The 23,278-nt window shown below is 41.0% G+C and overlaps 2 protein-coding genes across 2 annotated transcripts in view; one reads left to right on the top strand and one right to left on the bottom strand.

The window, feature by feature from the left end:
- Window positions 1-530, top strand: part of LOC128724186 (ERC protein 2-like) — a 60,804-nt gene extending 60,274 nt beyond the window's left edge. The window contains exon 8 of the mRNA XM_053817952.1: window positions 507-530. Within this exon, the coding sequence (XP_053673927.1) occupies window positions 507-530 (24 nt within the window). The remainder of the gene's footprint in view (window positions 1-506) is intronic.
- Window positions 531-7,290: 6,760 nt separating this feature from the next.
- Window positions 7,291-7,665, bottom strand: LOC128724187 (histone H3-like; the record flags this gene model as incomplete). The annotated part of the gene is made up of 1 exon (XM_053817953.1): window positions 7,291-7,665. A coding segment is annotated over one exon (375 nt), but the record flags the coding sequence as incomplete, so codon positions are not given.
- Window positions 7,666-23,278: the final 15,613 nt, after the last annotated feature.

The raw sequence follows: 23,278 nt of genomic DNA on the forward strand, positions 1-23,278 counted from the left end.
AAAATCAACCTTATTTGTCTCACTGGGAAGCTTGCTATCATTCTATCACAATGTTATCAGAAACAAATTATTTCCTTTACAACTTCTGTCCGAAGAATAATGAGGGTTTATTAGCATCATGACGGGCCAAATATAATTTAATTTTTGGGCGTATGTACAACACGTTGAAATTCTATACCAAGTATTCTGGGTTCGATTCCTATAACACGAGCGCAGGAAAAAAGATGAATTTAGTAGCAAGGAGATAATTTCAAGTATGGGAAATATGTGTAAAGGGGTGGGGGGTGGAGAGTAGTCAAATAGTAGATAGAATCAAGAAATTGAGAGAAAATAAAAGCAAGAATAAGAGAGAGCGAAAAAATTTTTTTTTGTCTGAATGCTACTTTTAGGGCTTAAGCAGCGCTCTATACTAAAAAACGGTTGCCGCTAAGCAGCTGCGATGCTACATTTAGCTTCAAGTTGCCACTAAGCAGCGCTGCCATAACGACTGAAAATATACTCTTTAGGGGCATCGACTAAGCGCTGCTTAACGGCAAAATCAACCTTATTTGTCTCACTGGGAAGCTTGCTATCATTCTATCACAATGTTATCAGAAACAAATTATTTCCTTTACAACTTCTGTCCGAAGAATAAGGAGTATTTATTAGCATCATGACGGGCCAAATATAATTTAATTTTGGGCGTATGTACAACACGTTGAAATTCTATACCAAGTATTCTGGGTTCGATTCCTATAACACGAGCGCAGGGAAAAAAAAGATGAATTTAGTAGCAAGGAGATAATTCAAGTATGGGAAATATGTGTAAAGGGGTGGGGGGTGGAGAGTAGTCAAATAGTAGATAGAATCAGAGAGAATCAGGAAATTGAGAGAAAATAAAAGCAAGAATAAGAGAGAGCGAAAAAATTTTTTTTGTCTGAATGCTACTTTTAGGGCTTAAGCAGCGCTTAAGCAGCGCTCTATACTAAAAAACGGTTGCCGCTAAGCAGCTGCGATGCTACATTTAGCTCCAAGTTGCCACTAAGCAGCGCTGCATAACGACTGAAAATATACTCTTAAGGGGCATCGACTTAGCGCTGCTTAACGGCAAAATGAACCTTATTTGTCTCACTGGGAAGCTTGCTATCATTCTATCACAATGTTATCAGAAACAAATTATTTCCTTTACAACTTCTGTCCGAAGAATAAGGAGTATTTATTAGCATCATGACGGGCCAAATATAATTTAATTTTTGGGCGTATGTACAACACGTTGAAATTCTATACCAAGTATTCTGGGTTCGATTCCTATAACACGAGCGCAGGAAAAAAAGATGAATTTAGTAGCAAGGAGATAATTTCAAGTATGGGAAATATGTGTAAAGGGGTGGGGGGTGGAGAGTAGTCAAATAGTAGATAGAATCAGAGAGAATCAGGAAATTGAGAGAAAAATAAAAGCAAGATAAGAGAGAGCGAAAAATTTTTTTTTTGTCTGAATGCTACTTTTAGGGCTTAAGCAGCGCTCTATACTAAAAAACGGTTGCCGCTAAGCAGCTGCGATGCTACATTAGCTTCAAGTTAACACTAAGCAGCGCTGCATAACGACTGAAAATATACTCTTAAGGGGCATCGACTTAAGCGCTGCTTAACGGCAAAATCAACCTATTTGTCACACTGGGAAGCTTGCTATCATTCTATCACAATGTTATCAGAAACAAATTATTTCCTTTACAACTTCTGTCCGAAGAATAATGAGTGTTTATTAGGCATCATGACGGGCCAAATATAATTTAATTTTTGGGCGTATGTACGTCACGTTGAAATTCTATACCAAGTATTCTGGGTTCGATTCCTATAACACGAGCGCAGGAAAAAAAGATGAATTTAGTAGCAAGGAGATAATTTCAAGTATGGGAAATATGTGTAAAGGGGGTGGGGGGTGGAGAGTAGTCAAATAGTAGATAGAATCAGAGAGAATCAGGAAATTGAGAGAAAATAAAAGCAAGGAATAAGAGAGAGCGAAAAAATTTTTTTTGTCCTTGAATGCTACTTTTAGGGCTTAAGCAGCGCTCTATACTAAAAAAACACGGTTGCCGCTAAGCAGCTGCGATGCTACATTTAGCTTCAAGTTAACACTAAGCAGCGCTGCATAACGACTGAAAATATACTCTTAAGGGGCATCGACTTAAGCGCTGCTTAACGGCAAAATCAACCTTATTTGTCTCACTGGGAAGCTTGCTATCATTCTATCACAATGTTATCAGAAACAAATTATTTCCTTTACAACTTCTGTCCGAAGAATAATGAGTGTTTATTAGCATCATGACGGGCCAAATATAATTTAATTTTTGGGCGTATGTACGACACGTTGAAATTCTATACCAAGTATTCTGGGTTCGATTCCTATAACACGAGCGCAGGAAAAAAAGATGACTTTAGTAGCAAGGAGATAATTTCAAGTATGGGAAATATGTGTAAAGGGGTGGGGGGGTGGAGAGTAGTCAAATAGTAGATAGAATCAGAGAGAATCAGGAAATTGAGAGAAAATAAAAGCAAGAATAAGAGAGAGCGAAAAAAATTTTTTTGTCTGAATGCTACTTTTAGGGCTTAAGCAGCGCTCTATACTAAAAAACGGTTGCCGCTAAGCAGCTGCGATGCTACATTTAGCTCCAAGTTGCCACTAAGCAGCGCTGCATAACGACTGAAAAATATACTCTCAAGGGGCATCGATCTAAGCGCTGCTTAACGGCAAAATCAACCTTATTTGTCTCACTGGGAAGCTTGCTATCATTCTATCACAATGTATCAGAAACAAATTATTCCTTTACAACTTCTGTCCGAAGAATAAGGAGTATTTATTAGCAATCATGACGGGCCAAATATAATTTAATTTTTGGGCGTATGTACAACACGTTGAAATTCTATACCAAGTATTCTGGGTTCGATTCCTATAACACGAGCGCAGGAAAAAAAGATGAATTTAGTAGCAAGGAGATAATTTCAAGTATGGGAAATATGTGTAAAGGGGTGGGGGGTGGAGAGTAGTCAAATAGTAGATAGAATCAGAGAGAATCAGGAAATTGAGAGAAAATAAAAGCAAGAATAAGAGAGAGCGAAAAATTTTTTTTTTGTCTGAATGCTACTTTTAGGGCTTAAGCAGCGCTCTATACTAAAAAACGGTTGCCGCTAAGCAGCTGCGATGCTACATTTAGCTCCAAGTTGCCACTAAGCAGCGCTGCATAACGACTGAAAATATACTCTTAAGGGGCATCGACTTAAGCGCTGCTTAACGGCAAAATCAACCTTATTTGTCTCACTGGGAAGCTTGCTATCATTCTATCACAATGTTATCAGAAACAAATTATTTCCTTTACAACTTCTGTCCGAAGAATAATGAGTGTTTATTAGCATCATGACGGGCCAAATATAATTTAATTTTTGGGCGTATGTACAACACGTTGAAATTCTATACCAAGTATTCTGGGTTCGATTCCTATAACACGAGCGCAGGAAAAAAAGATGAATTTAGTAGCAAGGAGATAATTTCAAGTATGGGAAATATGTGTAAAGGGGTGGGGGGTGGAGAGTAGTCAAATAGTAGATAGAATCAGAGAGAATCAGGAAATTGAGAGAAAATAAAAGCAAGAATAAGAGAGAGCGAAAAATTTTTTTTTTGTCTGAATGCTACTTTTAGGGCTTAAGCAGCGCTCTATACTAAAAAACGGTTGCCGCTAAGCAGCTGCGATGCTACATTTAGCTCCAAGTTGCCACTAAGCAGCGCTGCATAACGACTGAAAATATACTCTTAAGGGGCATCGACTTAAGCGCTGCTTAACGGCAAAATGAACCTTATTTGTCTCACTGGGAAGCTTGCTATCATTCTATCACAATGTTATCAGAAACAAATTATTTCCTTTACAACTTCTGTCCGAAGAATAAGGAGTATTTATTAGCATCATGACGGGCCAAATATAATTTAATTTTTGGGCGTATGTACAACACGTTGAAATTCTATACCAAGTATTCTGGGTTCGATTCCTATAACACGAGCGCAGGAAAAAAAGATGAATTTAGTAGCAAGGAGATAATTTCAAGTATGGGAAATATGTGTAAAGGGGTGGGGGGTGGAGAGTAGTCAAATAGTAGATAGAATCAGAGAGAATCAGGAAATTGAGAGAAAATAAAAGCAAGAATAAGAGAGAGCGAAAAATTTTTTTTTGTCTGAATGCTACTTTTAGGGCTTAAGCAGCGCTCTATACTAAAAAACGGTTGCCGCTAAGCAGCTGCGATGCTACATTTAGCTCCAAGTTGCCACTAAGCAGCGCTGCATAACGACTGAAAATATACTCTTAAGGGGCATCGACTTAAGCGCTGCTTAACGGCAAAATCAACCTTATTTGTCTCACTGGGAAGCTTGCTATCATTCTATCACAATGTTATCAGAAACAAATTATTTCCTTTACAACTTCTGTCCGAAGAATAATGAGTGTTTATTAGCATCATGACGGGCCAAATATAATTTAATTTTTGGGCGTATGTACAACACGTTGAAATTCTATACCAAGTATTCTGGGTTCGATTCCTATAACACGAGCGCAGGAAAAAAAGATGAATTTAGTAGCAAGGAGATAATTTCAAGTATGGGAAATATGTGTAAAGGGGTGGGGGGTGGAGAGTAGTCAAATAGTAGATAGAATCAGAGAGAATCAGGAAATTGAGAGAAAATAAAAGCAAGAATAAGAGAGAGCGAAAAAAATTTTTTTTGTCTGAATGCTACTTTTAGGGCTTAAGCAGCGCTCTATACTAAAAAACGGTTGCCGCTAAGCAGCTGCGATGCTACATTTAGCTCCAAGTTGCCACTAAGCAGCGCTGCATAACGACTGAAAATATACTCTTAAGGGGCATCGACTTAAGCGCTGCTTAACGGCAAAATGAACCTTATTTGTCTCACTGGGAAGCTTGCTATCATTCTATCACAATGTTATCAGAAACAAATTATTTCCTTTACAACTTCTGTCCGAAGAATAAGGAGTATTTATTAGCATCATGACGGGCCAAATATAATTTAATTTTTGGGCGTATGTACAACACGTTGAAATTCTATACCAAGTATTCTGGGTTCGATTCCTATAACACGAGCGCAGGAAAAAAAGATGAATTTAGTAGCAAGGAGATAATTTCAAGTATGGGAAATATGTGTAAAGGGGTGGGGGGTGGAGAGTAGTCAAATAGTAGATAGAATCAGAGAGAATCAGGAAATTGAGAGAAAATAAAAGCAAGAATAAGAGAGAGCGAAAAATTTTTTTTTGTCTGAATGCTACTTTTAGGGCTTAAGCAGCGCTCTATACTAAAAAACGGTTGCCGCTAAGCAGCTGCGATGCTACATTTAGCTCCAAGTTGCCACTAAGCAGCGCTGCATAACGACTGAAAATATACTCTTAAGGGGCATCGACTTAAGCGCTGCTTAACGGCAAAATCAACCTTATTTGTCTCACTGGGAAGCTTGCTATCATTCTATCACAATGTTATCAGAAACAAATTATTTCCTTTACAACTTCTGTCCGAAGAATAATGAGTGTTTATTAGCATCATGACGGGCCAAATATAATTTAATTTTTGGGCGTATGTACAACACGTTGAAATTCTATACCAAGTATTCTGGGTTCGATTCCTATAACACGAGCGCAGGAAAAAAAGATGAATTTAGTAGCAAGGAGATAATTTCAAGTATGGGAAATATGTGTAAAGGGGTGGGGGGTGGAGAGTAGTCAAATAGTAGATAGAATCAGAGAGAATCAGGAAATTGAGAGAAAATAAAAGCAAGAATAAGAGAGAGCGAAAAAAATTTTTTTTGTCTGAATGCTACTTTTAGGGCTTAAGCAGCGCTCTATACTAAAAAACGGTTGCCGCTAAGCAGCTGCGATGCTACATTTAGCTCCAAGTTGCCACTAAGCAGCGCTGCATAACGACTGAAAATATACTCTTAAGGGGCATCGACTTAAGCGCTGCTTAACGGCAAAATGAACCTTATTTGTCTCACTGGGAAGCTTGCTATCATTCTATCACAATGTTATCAGAAACAAATTATTTCCTTTACAACTTCTGTCCGAAGAATAAGGAGTATTTATTAGCATCATGACGGGCCAAATATAATTTAATTTTTGGGCGTATGTACGACACGTTGAAATTCTATACCAAGTATTCTGGGTTCGATTCCTATAACACGAGCGCAGGAAAAAAAGATGAATTTAGTAGCAAGGAGATAATTTCAAGTATGGGAAATATGTGTAAAGGGGTGGGGGGTGGAGAGTAGTCAAATAGTAGATAGAATCAGAGAGAATCAGGAAATTGAGAGAAAATAAAAGCAAGAATAAGAGAGAGCGAAAAATTTTTTTTTGTCTGAATGCTACTTTTAGGGCTTAAGCAGCGCTCTATACTAAAAAACGGTTGCCGCTAATCAGCTGCGATGCTACATTTAGCTCCAAGTTGCCACTAAGCAGCGCTGCATAACGACTGAAAATATACTCTTAAGGGGCATCGACTTAAGCGCTGCTTAACGGCAAAATGAACCTTATTTGTCTCACTGGGATACTCTTAAGGGGCATCGACTTAAGCGCTGCTTAACGGCAAAATGAACCTTATTTGTCTCACTGGGCCCTCCTGGGATCATGCGGGTCCGACATCCTGTCGGTCCGCCTCACTCTCCTTGTTCTTTTTTAGGATGTTTTCTCTCTGGTATGTCTTCTTCTTCACTATGCGGGAAATACTGTGTGTTTTTGTTCTTCACTATTACACTGGCTGTATGTCACGCCCACTTATTTTGGTCCACCGTTTTCTACACTTTTGAACTTAGGCACAAAGCCACTCCCACTTTCTTTTGTTTTCTGCAAAATTAGGCAAAGGAGGAGCTAAGCTAAGCGTCAACGATAAACATATGCTGTGTGATAACATCCAGGGCCTTCGATGCAATTCTGTACTCCGTACGCGTTTTGGTTGCCTCACCCCATCTTCCCCCCTCTTCCTCTCTCCCTCTCCTTCGTGAACAGCTTTTTTTTGTTTCACTTTTCATTTTTCAGACAAAATACACCCGATGCGTGGATCCGATGCATTTTAAGCTGCAAAGAACTATGTTTCACTATATTCCCCACCCGCAACCTCCCTTTCCCTAGGTGTCGGGAAGCTAGACCTCAATTCTTTTCAATAGACAATTTATGGTCCTGAAAAGGACCGTTTTTTGTGGGACCCAACAGACTGACCGACCGACCGACCGACCGACCGACCGATCGACCGACCGATCGATCGACCGAACACTTAAGCACGCTCGCCACGGATACGACGCGCCAGCTGGATGTCCTTTGGCATGATGGTAACACGCTTGGCGTGAATCGCGCACAGATTCGTGTCCTCGAACAGACCGACCAAGTACGCCTCGCTGGCCTCCTGCAGCGCCATCACGGCCGAGCTCTGGAAGCGCAGATTGGTCTTGAAGTCCTGGGCGATCTCACGCACCAGCCGCTGGAAGGGCAGCTTGCGGATCAGCAGCTCGGTCGACTTCTGGTAGCGACGGATCTCGCGCAGCGCGACCGTACCGGGGCGGTAACGATGGGGCTTCTGCACACCACCAGTGGCCGGGGCACTCTTGGGCGCTGCCTTGGTGGCGAGCTGCTTGCGGGGAGCCTTTCCTCCGGTTCAAGTCATATAGAAAGCTCTAGCAAAGCCGCAGGCTTTTGACCGTTCGTTGGCTTGTGGTTGAGCCAACCATTTCCCAAGAACAAACGTGTATGATCTGTGTGGTGAACACGTGCGATATCCTCTTAACCACGCGTCGACCGTTACGCTTACGGTGTTGAGTTGGCAGCAGGTCTAGCTGTTTTGTCATACAATTTCGCGGGATATCAATGTTCGATGGCCATGGATTACGGGGAATCCTTTTATAGAGCAGTCTTCGGTTGTATGTGAAACAACCCAATCAATCTTCTTCTTCTTTACTGGCCCGATCATTGAAGTCCTGTGTACAAAACAATCAATCAATATTCAGTCAGTCTTGTGGTTTGTGTAATCTGCTCTGATGCACCTTGCACGTAAGGAAAGGTTCGCCGTCGTTTCACTATCGTTTACCGGCCCCTACAAATAAAAGCACGAATTGTTTAAAAATCGTCTAACCTAATCTGCAGCATACATACCATACCATACCATACCATACTAGCCGCTCGGCACCCAGGCGCACAGAGAATTTGAGCTTCTTCTTCAGCTTCGTTCAGCTTCAATTGACATTGGCAATCACAACTTTGTTTGGTTCTAAAAAAAAAAACAACAAAAAACAACCAAAAATGAGTGGTTTTACTCTAGCTTACTATGTTAGTGAATTTTTGCAACCTCTACTACCGATAAATACCGCTTTACGACCATTGCGATAAAATTCAACTGTTCCATGCATCAATTAATAACACCAATAATAAGAATAATAATGTCAATAATAATGAGAATAATTTATTTCATTTACCAACATACACATTATAAATTTTTTTTTGTGTATTTTTATAGAGACTTTGAGCCGGCGTGGCTACATTCGCCTCTAAAGTTCCGTATATTCCGATGTTGTTTGGCTTTGCAGCTGTGAGGTGGTTATATTTGCTGCTTGAGATTGGTGAACCGTAGGAATTTAAGTAATTTCGCTTCGCTTTTTTATCCGGATATAATATTTTGTGCAGTTGTGGGTCAAGAAGGCAGGAGGTACGGTGTCTTGAGAATCCTAGACAGTCCACAAGAATATGTTGGACTGTAATAGAAACTCCACAGTAACTGCATAGTGGCGGAGGCGCTCGATCTAATATGTGTGTGTGTGTAAGCCGTGTATGGCCGATTTTTTTGATCATTGCTGTTATTAGTATCAGGCCAGGGTGTTGTAGTTGTTTTTATTTTTCTTAATAGGGTTTTATTTATGGCTAGGAATCCAACATAAGGATACTGTGGATTCCTGTGCAAGTTGTTCGAGCTTTTGGATGTTAGCGTCTCTGGAGTTGCCGTGTTCTAAAGCAGAGAGTACGCTGGCACTATCTGTGAATATGACAGATGGTTTGTCGGAACGTAGGGAGTCTTCTATTGCAATGATGATGGCTATTGCTTCGGCAGAAAAGGATGATGTATGTTCTGGCAGTTTGATGGCGATTTTGTCAAATTTAGAATAAATTCCACAGCCCGCTGTGTTGTTGTGGCTAGAGCCATCTGTGTAAATGTGGTGGTGGTGTTTGTAATATGTTTGGCGCATTTCAGAGAAAAGAGTGTTGGTTTCAATCTTTCGTTGCTGTTTGTTGAAACTGTCTCGGAAATGCCAGTTTACTTGGATTGGTGGAAGGTCCCATGGACGGGAGGAGTTGCGGATGAGTTTTGATATGCCAGGAAGTTGTTTTGGGTAAGTTTTTCAAGACCTTTGTTGGCTCTGTCTACTATGGTGTTTCCAGCTTCGCCTTTTTCTCTTATCCGGCAGGCCGCGACTACTAGTCTTTTGGTAACCAGATGTTGAATCGGCAGGAGTCCACTCTCACATAATATAGATTTGTTGGGGCTGGTGACAAATGCTCCTGAAGCGAATTTAACTGCTTCGTGATAGATCGGGCTTATTGTTTTTTCAAAGGTCTCCCTTTGCCTGGAGACTATTTCTATCCCATATAGAAGTTTTGGTAGTAGCCAAGCATCGATTATTTTTATTAATGAGCATCTGCATGCTTTATGTTTTCCTGCACCGAGCATTCGGAATAGCTTGATTCGGGATATAGCCTCTTTTTTGACTCGTTTGGAATGTGGGGAAAAGGAAAGACGGGAGTCAAGGGTTACGCCGAGGATGTCGGCTTTCTTGACGCTTGGGATGGGGGATTTATTGAAGAGAAGTGGAGTTTGTTTGTGTCTGTGTTTTGATCTGTTGCATATGTGCAGGGTCATCGCCGACCCTCCCACTCCTTTCCAACATCATTCTGGAATCAGCTGAAAATTGTATACCAACTACAAAAGGCAATAAAGGCAACAGATGGTGTTGCTGAGCGGACTCTCGAACAGGCCCCGCGAAGGAAGGGCCTCCTAGCAAGAGAGTGTCGCTGGCAGCAGCAATTATAATTGTACGGGAATCTACCCGAGCAAGGTCTCGCACCGTTGATCTCCAAGGAGTTTCCAACCTTCCCGCTAGTTGTTCCAGCTACCGAATAATTCGGGGAACCCATGCAGCAGAAGGGGGAGATCTGGTGTTGGACAGTTCGGATATGGGCAGAAACCCGGCGTGAGAAACAACCGCATGCTGTAATTGAGGAAAGCGTTTCAACAAATGAAGTACCTCCTCGTATGAGCTCTTGATTGAATCAGATTTATTTTCCATACATTTTAGCTTATATACTAATGGTCAAGCAGGTCTTTCCCACGGTTCGTTCGGTTTGGTTTGGTTTGGTTTTACAATTTGGCCGGTCAGCGGTTTGAAACATCGTCCCAGTGAACTGCTTCGTCGATTGCTGTTGCCGTTGGTAGTGCGTTTGCGTAGTTTGCGGAAGTGTTTTGGGTCTGGCGATACCATGGTCATGCGGGAGTCATGCAGTTCTGTTATTGTTTTGTAAACTTGTCCCATATTTTTATGGCTGACGCGCTTGTTTCAGTCTCATGTATCGTGCACATTGATGTTTATATATTTATTAGGGGTAACGATAACGATTCTTCCACAAGTTACAGAAGTGACGAAATAATTTTAAACCGACTCGTTGCGCACGCAACATTCTCCCCTTTGTAGTTCATCCTGATGAATTACACCTAATCTTGCGGTTTGAAATGTCGCTTCACAGGTCGTTCGCTTAACTCTATTTCTTCGGGTACAGTCCCTTCTGATATTTTTACTTTTGATCGTTTTGAATACATGAACAAAATTGCTCCTAAGATTAATATGCCACAGATCAATAGCGCGCAAAATATTATTAGAACTTTGTGATTCGGAGTGAACGTAGTATGGCTGTTCTCGAAAGTATTGTGTTTGATAAAATAGTGTTTAACTTGGTTTTCTTTTGCTACCTCTGCGCTTATTTCTTGATTCTCTGAGTAAAGGGTACATCCTGTGTCCATTTCTATGAGCGCTGCGTGGTATGTTAATTGAATTGAGCGTTCGTTACATTTGACGTGTATGTTATTTTTATCACTAGTATAGTAAAGCACTGAATTAGCTTCTTTCATATGATACATTCTCGTGTACGAGAGTGGAAGTATTTCGGTTTTACAATTAGATGATTTTTCGTTTAGTAATTTTTGTGTTAAACAATTTTTCTCACTAGACAATATAGGATGATATTCGATACATATTGTTTCGTTAATCCATTCTGTTTTTTGCGGATAAAAAAATTTTCTATTATCATTTATGGCTATTGTGGTTTCGTTCAAAAGTATTACTCGTTTACTAACTCTGTTGGGCACAGGATATGCTTTGAACACTTCATATGGTATGTCTTCCATAACTAAGATAGATACCGTTATTGTCACGTTCCCTGATTCTTCTTGCACTTTAATCTGTGGTTTGTTATATACCGTATGTCCACTTGGAATATTTGCGCGAAATTCATTAAGAACGTTTCTTACATCTTCTTTAGTTAGAGGCTCTACTCTTAACATTCGATAGTTTTCTTCAATATTCGACATCATTTGATGTGCCACCAGTGTTAGCTCTAACAATCTAATTCTTGCAAGGACGTGTTTGTTTTTTGCATCAGTGTGCCTAATTTCTTGTTCCAAATGTAAGGTTTTATTTTTAAAGATTGTTTCCTCGTTTTTGGAATGTTCATGAACCGCGTTTGGACTTCGAATTAATTCTTTAAACTTGATTTGTTCAATCGTCTGTAGTTTCCTTAGTTCTTCCTTCACTTCGTCACCACCGACTAGCATGTCTTTCAAAAATCCAAGAATTCAACCGCTACGCTTACTTCTTGACGTTATGCGTATTTGTCGTTCAACGTTATGACTGTTGTCTTACCATAGCTACCGCATCGCCGAGATTTGTTTTCTTTGCCTCGCGTAGATTGCGATAAAGTTGATTTAGATCATACCTCATTTGATGCATCATCCCGATGTCTTCTTGTGGCTTGATGTCCGTAGATATTTTTTTCTGTATTAACCCTCGCTGCGCGAAACATGTCCCAATGTAATTGAATAGAATTCCACCTTCGTCTACTTGCTGAAAACTAAACTTATTGGTAGGGACAGCAATCGCTAGGACAGTCATCAGAAGCATTACTTTGTGTGTCCAGGGGCAAGGTGCTATTCGTCGTTTGCTAGCTCTCTTGGTTATCTGAGGAGAATACGTTTCGGGTACGTTTGTCCGTTTTGGAGGTTGCACTTGAGCACGTGTGTTGCTTATAAAGAGTAGTTGTTCCTTTTGCGTTACATCGATGATCGCCACTTTAACTGCGGGTCTTTTTAGAATCCCGTTCATGGTTTTCACTTCCACTGACCGTATTTGTCCATCTGGTGCTGGATGCACGTTTACGACTCTACCCTTTGTCCAGCATCCTGGAGGCACGTTGTCTTCAATGATCACGACCACGTCGTCCACTTTGATGGGCTCTATTTTGTTTGTCCATTTATTTCTCTTTATCAGAGTGGACAGGTATTCTTTCTTCCATCGATCCCAGAATATTTTGGCGTTGTGTTGCACCATCTTGAATTGTTTCCTATCGACATGCTGGGTATTAATCGCGTATGGTGGGACTGAATTTGCTCCTCTGCCTATAAGAAAGTGAAATGGTGGGAGTATCTCGTCTTCGTCCGTAGATAATGGAATGTGCGTTAATGGGCGAGCGTTTATCATGGCTTCAATTTGGATCAGTGTGGCTCTTAGTGTTTCAGCTGTGGGTTTTCGATTTTTCCATTGGTCGTTCATAAATCGAAGTGCCTTCTTAACGATCTGGATGAGCCTTTCCCAAGATCCACAAAAGTGTGGAGCAGCTGGTGGATTGAAATGCCATTCTATGTCAAGTTGTAGAGCCGCTTTACTTCCCATTTGTTGGTTTACTTCTTCAATTAAACGTTTTAACTCCTTTTTGGCTCCGACAAAATTAGTTCCGTTATCGCTGTATAAGTGCGAAATCTTTCCGCGGCGGTGTTGGAAATTTCTTAGGCACACAAGAAAACTGTCTGTATCAAGTTTATCTGCCAGCTCGATATGTACGGCTCTTGTAGACATACATGTAAATATGCACCCCCATCTTTTCTCAATTGATCTCTTCACCACAACTTCCAGGGGACCGAAGTAATCTACTCCGGAATGCAAGAAAGGTGGGTTGTATGGGTTACATCTGAATGCTGGTAGTGGCATTATCCACTAACTGTATGTAACTGTATGGGTTACATCTGAATGCTGATATTTATGATCCAGAACTTTTGCCGTAGTGCTGCTATCACCACGTTATCGGCTTGATGGAGATATCTCTCATGGTAGCTTCGCACAATCATTCTTACTATTCTCCCCTTGTTGGGAAGCAGGATTGGGGTTCTTGCACTTTCGGGAATTGCTCTAATATTTTCTAATCTACCTCGGGATCTTAGGATGCCGTGTTCATCTAAGTACGGCATTAGTGTCCGGAGGCTGCTGGATTTCTCTACTTCCTTCCGATTTTGTAGTAGTTTCATTTCTTCAGAAAACCCTTCCCACTGTGCCTTTCGATAGAGTGCATTTTTGCTTGTTTAACGTCTTCAAAGCTTATTCTTTTCTCAAATGTTCTTTTGTCCTTTACAAAGTCTGTTAACTATTTCAGATACGTCACGTGTTCGAGGAGTCGTTCCCAGGTCGAATAATTTTCCTCATATATAAAGTTCTCTCGATGAATAGCGACTACGCGAACTTCCCCATTTGTAGTTGGTGTTTGTTGAACCTTCTTCACTGAGAAATGTTGGCCCGTCGAACCATGGACGTGTGTCATTCACTAATTTAGTGCCGATAGCTGCCGGATTTTGCTTAGTTGGCACGTATCGCCATTGATTTATGCTAGATGATTCTAGTATTTCTGAAATTCTATGTGACACGAACTGATAGTATTTACGGTGTTTGCTGTTAATCCACGACAACACTGTTTGAGAATCACTCCAGTATGTAACGCTAGTCACTTGCATTCGCAGTTCATTCACTATAGTTTCCGTTAATCGAACTCCCATTACTGCTGCTTGCAATTCCAGCCGTGGAATCGACATTGTTTTTATTGGCGCTACGCGTGATTTACCGGCAATTAGTCGCACAATACAAGAACTTCCGTAGTGGCTGCGTGCGTATACGCACGCTGCAAATGCATCTTCGGAAGCATCGACGAAGGTATGTAAGTCCAGCTTTTCCGGTCTTTTTGTCACAATTTTCCTTGTTGTACTTAGTTCACTTGTTTTAAGGACCATTTTTTCCACTCATTCCATTTTTCTTTCAGAGTGTCCGAAAGATCGTTATCCCAGTGTTCAGTCTCGATATGAGCCAGTTGCATCAGTTTTTTACCGTGTATTGTCACGTGACTTATAAGTCCAAGCGGATCAAAGATGCTCATGGTAAAACTGAGTAATTCTCGCTTAGTTAATTTCGTTGTACTCGTTGTTTCCGGTATTTTCACCTTGTATAAAAACGTATCGTTGTTTGTATCCCACTGCACTCCGAGTATTTTTTCAATGTCTGTATCCTTTTCTTCGATTGTCACTATGTTCGGGAGCGTTTGCCTACGTTCCCTTGCAATGGAGTTAAGTAGTTCCTTTGTATTTGACGTAAAGTTGCGAATATAAAATCCACCGTTCTGATGCACTTCAATCACTTGACGCGTTGTTTCTATCGCTTCACTTATCGAGAAGAAACTGTCTAGATAATCGTCAACGTAGTGTTGATTTACGATGGGATTCACTGCCAATGCGTGGGTATTGTTGTGTATTTCGGCGTTACGATTTTTACGTTACGACTACTTGTGCACAAGATGGAGAGCACGTCGCTCCAAACGTCATCACCTGCATCACGTATGTATCCGGTTCCTTATTGTTGTCACAATCACGCCACAGGATTCGTTGAGCGTCTCGGTCTTCGCGTCTCCGGTGACACAGATATTCCCTTCACGGAATCGTATTAGAACACCATATAATGAGGCCATTTCGTCTTTCCGTCGACACCTTTCACTGTTGCAGCTGCGTCGAAAACTAATCTTGGCTTTGGAACGGGCTTGTTGCGATTCACGACAATGAAGTGCGGTAGGTAGAAACTCTTGTCTGTTTTTTGTTTTGCTTCTTCCGGGGTGAGTTTGCGAAGGTAACCTTTCTCGACATATTCTTTGAACTAATTACCTAACCATGCTTGTAATTGCGGATTGTTTCTAAACTGTTTTTCTTGAGACTCAAGACGTCGTTATGCGTTATTATAGCTCGGTGGAAATTTGACTTCATCGTTTTTCCATAGCAAACCTATTTCAAATCTATCACCGTCTTATTTTAATGTATTTTCAATTATTCTTTCTGCACGTTTATCTTCTTCTGATTTTAATTCCTGATTGTATTTCACTCCAAAGTCTTCTGTGGTAAAATATCTCCTAATTATTTCATTCATTTTCTCTTCTTGTTTGTGAATCAGGAGGTGATTTGAATCGTAGTATTCCTTAGTAAGATTTGTTCCAAAAATGATCCTTCCAAGTTTTGTCTCAATGGCGACAGGATCATCTGGCTCTGCCATAATTTTGCTCATAAGCATCAAAAGTGAACAATTGTTTAATCCTATCAATACAGTAGGAAGAGCATTAGTAAAGGATTCAGCCGGCACTTTCTTCAAGTGAGGATACTTTCTAGCGAGATATTCTAGGTTCATGGACAGCGACGGTAGATCCAGATTTCTTACTGTTCTTGCCCCTTGTTTTTTGCTTTGAGATTTTCCTTGAATTAAGAAATCTACTCGACGGCTGTTATCTTCTTTTACGGATACGTTTTGTGTCCATGACATTGTCAATGGATCTTTTCTACCTTTCAACTGTAGTTTATCTGCCATGTCCTGTTCTATTAATGTAAGAGAGGAGCCGGCATCTAAGAATGCAAAGGTTTTCTCTGTTTTATTGCCGTTGATCAAGACAACCGGCACATTTTGGTAATAGACTTTGCCTTCGGTGCGATGATGGTTAAAATTTTGTCGGGGTATGTGAATGCTATGCAGCGTATGCTGATGCCTTTTGCCACAGTTTTCAATGGAGCATCGTGGGGCATTACATTCATCCGTTCGGTGTCCGCTACCTCCCAAACAATTAAGACATATTTTGAATTGCTCGGCAGTCGAAATTCGATCGCGTGTTTCTTTGCCCAGAAACTGATCACAACAGGGTAATTTATGTGTACCTTTGCAGAGTGGACATCTTGGTACCCATTTGTCAGTTTTTCTTTTTTCATCTGAACGATTCCTATAACCGCTGACCGGCCAAATTGTAAAACCAAACCAAACCAAACGAACCATTTTTACTAATCGTTTCGATTACCTATTTTTGGGTCTTACTTTCCACTTGAGAATAAGGTATTTTACCCTTAGGAATAGATGCTTGGATCTTCCTTTGCCCTAGACTATCGACTTTAAAAGAACTTCTCACCTTCACGTAGGACAGGTGGGTTCGCTGTTGAGTTTTTTCCCTAACAGAACGTTTAATGATGATGTTCCTCTCTGGAGCCACCAATGTTGCTGAGCGGACTCTCGAACAGGCCCCGCGAAGGAAGGGCCTCCTAGCAAGAGAGTGTCGCTGGCAGCAGCAATTATAATTGTACGGGAATCTGCCCGAGCAAGGTCTCGCACCGTTGATCTCCAAGGAGTTTCCAACCTTCCCGCTAGTTGTTCCAGCTACCGAATAATTCGGGGAACCCATGCAGCAGAAGGGGGAGATCTGGTGTTGGACAGTTCGGATATGGGCAGAAACCCGGCGTGAGAAACAACCGCGTGCTGTAATTGAGGAAAGCGTTTCAACAAATGAAGTACCTCCTCGTATGAGCTCTTGATTGAATCTGATTTATTTTCCATACATTTTAGCTTATATACTAATGGTCAAGCAGGTCTTTCCCACGGTTCGTTCGGTTTGGTTTGGTTTTACAATTTGGCCGGTCAGCGGTTTGAAACATCGTTCCAGTGAACTGCTTCGTCGATTGCTGTTGCCGTTGGTAGTGCGTTTGCGTAGTTTGCGGAAGTGTTTTGGGTCTGGCGATACCATGGTTATGCGGGAGTCATGCAGTTCTGTTATTGTTTTGTAAACTTGTCCCATATTTTTATAGCTGACGCGCTTGTTTCAGTCTCATGTATCGTGCCCATTGATGTTTATATATTTATTAGGGGTAACGATAACGATTCTTCCACAAGTTACAGAAGTGACGAAATAATTTTAAACCGACTCGTTGCGCACGCAACATTCTCCACTTTGTAGTTCATCCTGATGAATTACACCTAATCTCGTGGTTTGAAATGTCGCTTCACAGGTCGTTCGCTTAGCTCTATTTCTTCGGGTACAGTCCCTTCTGATATTTTTACTTTTGATCGTTTTGAATACATGAACAAAATTGCTCCCAAGATTAATATGCCACAGATCAATAGCGCGCAAAATATTATTAGAACTTTGTGATTCGTAGTGAGCGTACTATGGCTATTCTCGAAAGTATTGTGTTTGATAAAATAGTGTTTAACTTGGTTTTCTTTTGCTACCTCTGCGCTTATTTCTTGATTCTCTGAGTAAAGGGTACATCCTGTGTCCATTTCTATGAGCGCTGCGTGGTATGTTAATTGAATTGAGCGTTCGTTACATTTGACGTGTATGTTATTTTTATCACTAGTATAGTAAAGCACTGAATTAGCTTCTTTCATATGATACATTCTCGTGTACGAGAGTGGAAGTATTTCGGTTTTACAATTAGATGATTTTTCGTTTGGTAATTTTTGTGTTAAACAATTTTTCTCACTAGACAATATAGGATGACATTCGATACATATTGTTTCGTTAATCCATTCTGTTTTTTGCGGATAAAAAAATTTTCTATTATCATTTATGGCTATTGTGGTTTCGTTCAAAAGTATTACTCGTTTACTAACTCTGTTGGGCACAGGATATGCTTTGAACACTTCATATGGTATGTCTTCCATAACTAAGATAGATACCGTTATTGTCACGTTCCCTGATTCTTCTTGCACTTTAATCTGTGGTTTGTTATATACCGTATGTCCACTTGGAATATTTGCGCGAAATTCATTAAGAACGTTTCTTACATCTTCTTTAGTTAGAGGCTCTACTCTTAACATTCGATAGTTTTCTTCAATATTCGACATCATTTGATGTGCCACCAGTGTTAGCTCTAACAATCTAATTCTTTCAAGGACGTGTTTGTTTTTTGCATCAGTGTGCCTAATTTCTTGTTCCAAATGTAAGGTTTTATTTTTAAAGATTGTTTCCTCGTTTTTGGAATGTTCATGAACCGCGTTTGGACTTCGAATTAATTCTTTAAACTTGATTTGTTCAATCGTCTGTAGTTTGCTTAGTTCTTCCTTCACTTCGTCACCACCGACTAGCATGTCTTTCAAAAATCCAAGAATTCAACCGCTACGCTTACTTCTTGACGTTATGCGTATTTGTCGTTCAACGTTATGACTGTTGTCTTACCATAGCTACCGCATCGCCGAGATTTGTTTTCTTTGCCTCGCGTAGATTGCGATAAAGTTGATTTAGATCATACCTCATTTGATGCATCATCCCGATGTCTTCTTGTGGCTTGATGTCCGTAGATATTTTTTTCTGTATTAACCCTCGCTGCGCGAAACATGTCCCAATGTGATTGAATAGAATTCCACCTTCGTCTACTTGCTGAAGTTTAAACTTATTGGTAGGGACAGCAATCGCTAGGACAGTCATCAGAAGCATTACTTTGTGTGCCCAGGGGCAAGGTGCTATTCGTCGTTTGCTAGCTCTCTTGGTTATCTGAGGAGAATACGTTTCGGGTACGTTTGGCCGTTTTGGAGGTTGCACTTGAGCACGTGTGTTGCTTATAAAGAGTAGTTGTTCCTTTTGCGTTACATCGATGATCGCCACTTTAACTGCGGGTCTTTTTAGAATCCCGTTCATGGTTTTCACTTCCACTGACCGTATTTGTCGATCTGGTGATGGATGCACGTTTACGACTCTACCCTTTGTCCAGCATCCTGGAGGCACGTTGTCTTCAATGATCACGACCACGTCGTCCACTTTGATGGGCTCTATTTTGTTTGTCCATTTATTTCTCTTTATCAGAGTGGACAGGTATTCTTTCTTCCATCGATCCCAGAATATTTTGGCGTTGTGTTGCACCATCTTGAATTGTTTCCTATCGACATGCTGGGTATTAATCGCGTATAGTGGGACTGAATTTGCTCCTCTGCCTATGAGAAAGTGAAATGGTGTGAGTATCTCATCTTCGTCCGTAGATAATGGAATGTGCGTTAATGGGCGAGCGTTTATCATGGCTTAAATTTGGATCAGTGTGGCTCTTAGTGTTTCAGCTGTGGGTTTTCGATTTTTCCATTGGTCGTTCATAAATCGAAGTGCCTTCTTAACGATCTGGATGAGCCTTTCCCAAGATCCACCAAAGTGTGGAGCAGCTGGTGGATTGAAATGCCATTCTATGTCATGTTGTAGAGCCGCTTTACTTCCCATTTGTTGGTTTACTTCTTCAATTAAACGTTTTAACTCCTTTTCGGCTCCGACAAAATTAGTTCCGTTATCGCTGTATAAGTGCGAAATCTTTCCGCGGCGGTGTTGGAAATTTCTTAGGCACACAAGAAAACTGTCTGTATCAAGTTTATCTGCCAGCTCGATATGTACGGCTCTTGTAGACATACATGTAAATATGCACCCCCATCTTTTCTCAATTGATCTCTTCACCACAACTTCCAGGGGACCGAAGTAATCTACTCCGGAATGCAAGAAAGGTGGGTTGTATGCGTTACATCTGAATGCTGGTAGTGGCGCCATCGTTGGTGCTTTCGGTGTTGCCGCATATATAATGCATCTTTGACAACAGCTTTTACATTTTTTAATACGTTCCTGATATTTATGATCCAGAACTTTTGCCGTAGTGCTGCTATCACCACGTTATCGGCTTAATGGAGATATCTCTGATGGTAGCTTCGCACAATCATTCTCACTATTCTCCCCTTGTTGGGAAGCAGGATTGGGGTTCTTGCACTTTCGGGAATTGCTCTAATATTTTCTAATCTACCTCGGGATCTTAGGACGCCGTGTTCATCTAAGTACGGCATTAGTGTCCGGATGCTGCTGGATTTCTCTACTTCCTTCCGATTTCGTAGTAGTTCCATTTCTTCAGAAAACTCTTCCCACTGTGCCTTTCGATAGAGTGCATTTTTTGCTTGTTTAACGTCTTCAAAGCTTATTCTTTTCTCAAATGTTCTTTTGTCCTTTACAAACAACTTTTTAGTAGTGAAAAATCGTTAGGCCGAAATACACAACAACACCCACGCATTAGCAGTGAATCCCATCGTAAATCAACACTACGTTGACGATTATCTAGACAGTTTCTTCTCGATAAGTGAAGCGATAGAAACCACGCGTCAAGTGATTGAAGTGCATCAGAACGGTGGATTTTATATTCGCAACTTTACGTCAAATACAAAGGAACTACTTAACTCCATTGCAAGGGAACGTAGGCAAACGCTCCCGAACATAGTGACAATCGAAGAAAAGGATACAGATATTGAAAAAATACTCGGAGTGCAGTGGGATACAAACAACGATACGTTTTTATACAAGGTCAAAATACCGGAAACGAGTACAACGAAATTAACTAAGCGAGAATTACTCAGTTTTACCATGAGCATCTTTGATCCGCTTGGACTTATAAGTCACGTGACAATACACGGTAAAAAGCTGATGCAACTGGCTCATATCGAGACTGAACACTGAGATAACGAGCTTTCGGACACTCTGAAAGAAAAATGGAATGAGTGGAAAAAATGGTCCTTAAAACAAGTGAACTAAGTACAACAAGGAAAATTGTGACAAAAAGACCGGAAAAGCTGGACTTACATACCTTCGTCGATGCTTCCGAAGATGCATTTGCAGCGTGCGTATACGCACGCAGCCACTACGGAAGTTCTTGTATTGTGCGACTAATTGCCGGTAAATCACGCGTAGCGCCAATAAAAACAATGTCGATTCCACGGCTGGAATTGCAAGCAGCAGTAATGGGAGTTCGATTAACGGAAACTATAGTGAATGAACTGCGAATGCAAGTGACTAGCGTTACATACTGGAGTGATTCTCAAACAGTGTTGTCGTGGATTAACAGCAAACACCGTAAATACCATCAGTTCGTGTCACATAGAATTTCAGAAATACTAGAATCATCTAGCATAAATCAATGGCGATACGTGCCAACTAAGCAAAATCCGGCAGATATCGGCACTAAATTAGTGAATGACACACGTCCATGGTTCGACGGGCCAACATTTCTGAGTGAAGAAGAACAACTCTGGCCAAAGGTTCAACAAACACCAACTACAAATGAGGAAGTTCGCGTAGTCGCTATTCATCGAGAGAACTTAATATATGAGGAAAATTATTCGACCTGGGAACGACTCCTCGAACACGTGACGTATCTGAAAAAGTTCACAGACTTTGTAAAGGACAAAAGAACATTTGAGAAAATAATAAGCTTTGAAGACGTTAAACAAGCAAAAAATGCACTCTATCGAAAGGCACAGTGAGAAGGGTTTTCTGAAGAAATGAAACTACTACAAAATCGGAAGGAAGTAGATAAATCCAGCAGCATCCGGACACTAATGCCGTACTTAGATGAACACGGCGTCCTAAGATCCCGAGGTAGATTAGAAAATATTAGAGCAATTCCCGAAAGTGCAAGAACCCCAATCCTGCTTCCCAACAAGGGGAGAATAGTGAGAATGATTGTGCGAAGCTACCATCAGAGATATCTCCATTAAGCCGATAACGTGGTGATAGCAGCACTACGGCAAAAGTTCTGGATCATAAATATCAGGAACGTATTAAAAAATGTAAAAGCTGTTGTCAAAGATGCATTATATATGCGGCAACACCGAAAGCACCAACGATGGCGCCACTACCAGCATTCAGATGTAACGCATACAACCCACCTTTCTTGCATTCCGGAGTAGATTACTTCGGTCCCCTGGAAGTTGTGGTGAAGAGATCAATTGAGAAAAGATGGGGGTGCATATTTACATGTATGTCTACAAGAGCCGTACATATCGAGCTGGCAGATAAACTTGATACAGACAGTTTTCTTGTGTGCCTAAGAAATTTCCAACACCGCCGCGGAAAGATTTCGCACTTATACAGCGATAACGGAACTAATTTTGTCGGAGCCGAAAAGGAGTTAAAACGTTTAATTGAAGAAGTAAACCAACAAATGGGAAGTAAAGCGGCTCTACAACATGACATAGAATGGCATTTCAATCCACCAGCTGCTCCACACTTTGGTGGATCTTGGGAAAGGCTCATCCAGATCGTTAAGAAGGCACTTCGATTTATGAACGACCAATGGAGAAATCGAAAACCCACAGCTGAAACACTAAGAGCCACACTGATCCAAATTGAAGCCATGATAAACGCTCGCCCATTAACGCACATTCCATTATCTACGGACGAAGACGAGATACTCACACCATTTCACTTCCTCATAGGCAGAGGAGCAAATTCAGTCCCACCATACGCGATTAATACCCAGCATGTCGATAGGAAACAATTCAAGATGGTGCAACACAACGCCAAAATATTCTGGGATCGATGGAAGAAAGAATACCTGTCCACTCTGATAAAGAGAAATAAATGGACAAACAAAATAGAGCCCATCAAAGTGGACGACGTGGTCGTGATCATTGAAGACAACGTGCCTCCAGGATGCTGGACAAAGGGTAGAGTCGTAAACGTGCATCCAGCACCAGATGGACAAATACGGTCAGTGGAAGTGAAAACCATGAACGGGATTCTAAAAAGACCCGCAGTTAAAGTGGCGATCATCGATGTAACGCAAAAGGAACAACTACTCTTTATAAGCAACACACGTGCTCAAGTGCAACCTCCAAAACGGCCAAACGTACCCGAAACGTATTCTCCTCAGATAACCAAGAGAGCTAGCAAACGACGAATAGCACCTTGCCCCTGGGCACACAAAGTAATGCTTCTGATGACTGTCCTAGCGATTGCTGTCCCTACCAATAAGTTTAAACTTCAGCAAGTAGACGAAGGTGGAATTCTATTCAATCACATTGGGACATGTTTCGCGCAGCGAGGGT

Source organism: Anopheles nili, chromosome 3, assembly GCF_943737925.1.
Source record: "Anopheles nili chromosome 3, idAnoNiliSN_F5_01, whole genome shotgun sequence".
Classification (NCBI taxonomy): Eukaryota; Metazoa; Arthropoda; class Insecta; order Diptera; family Culicidae; genus Anopheles; species Anopheles nili.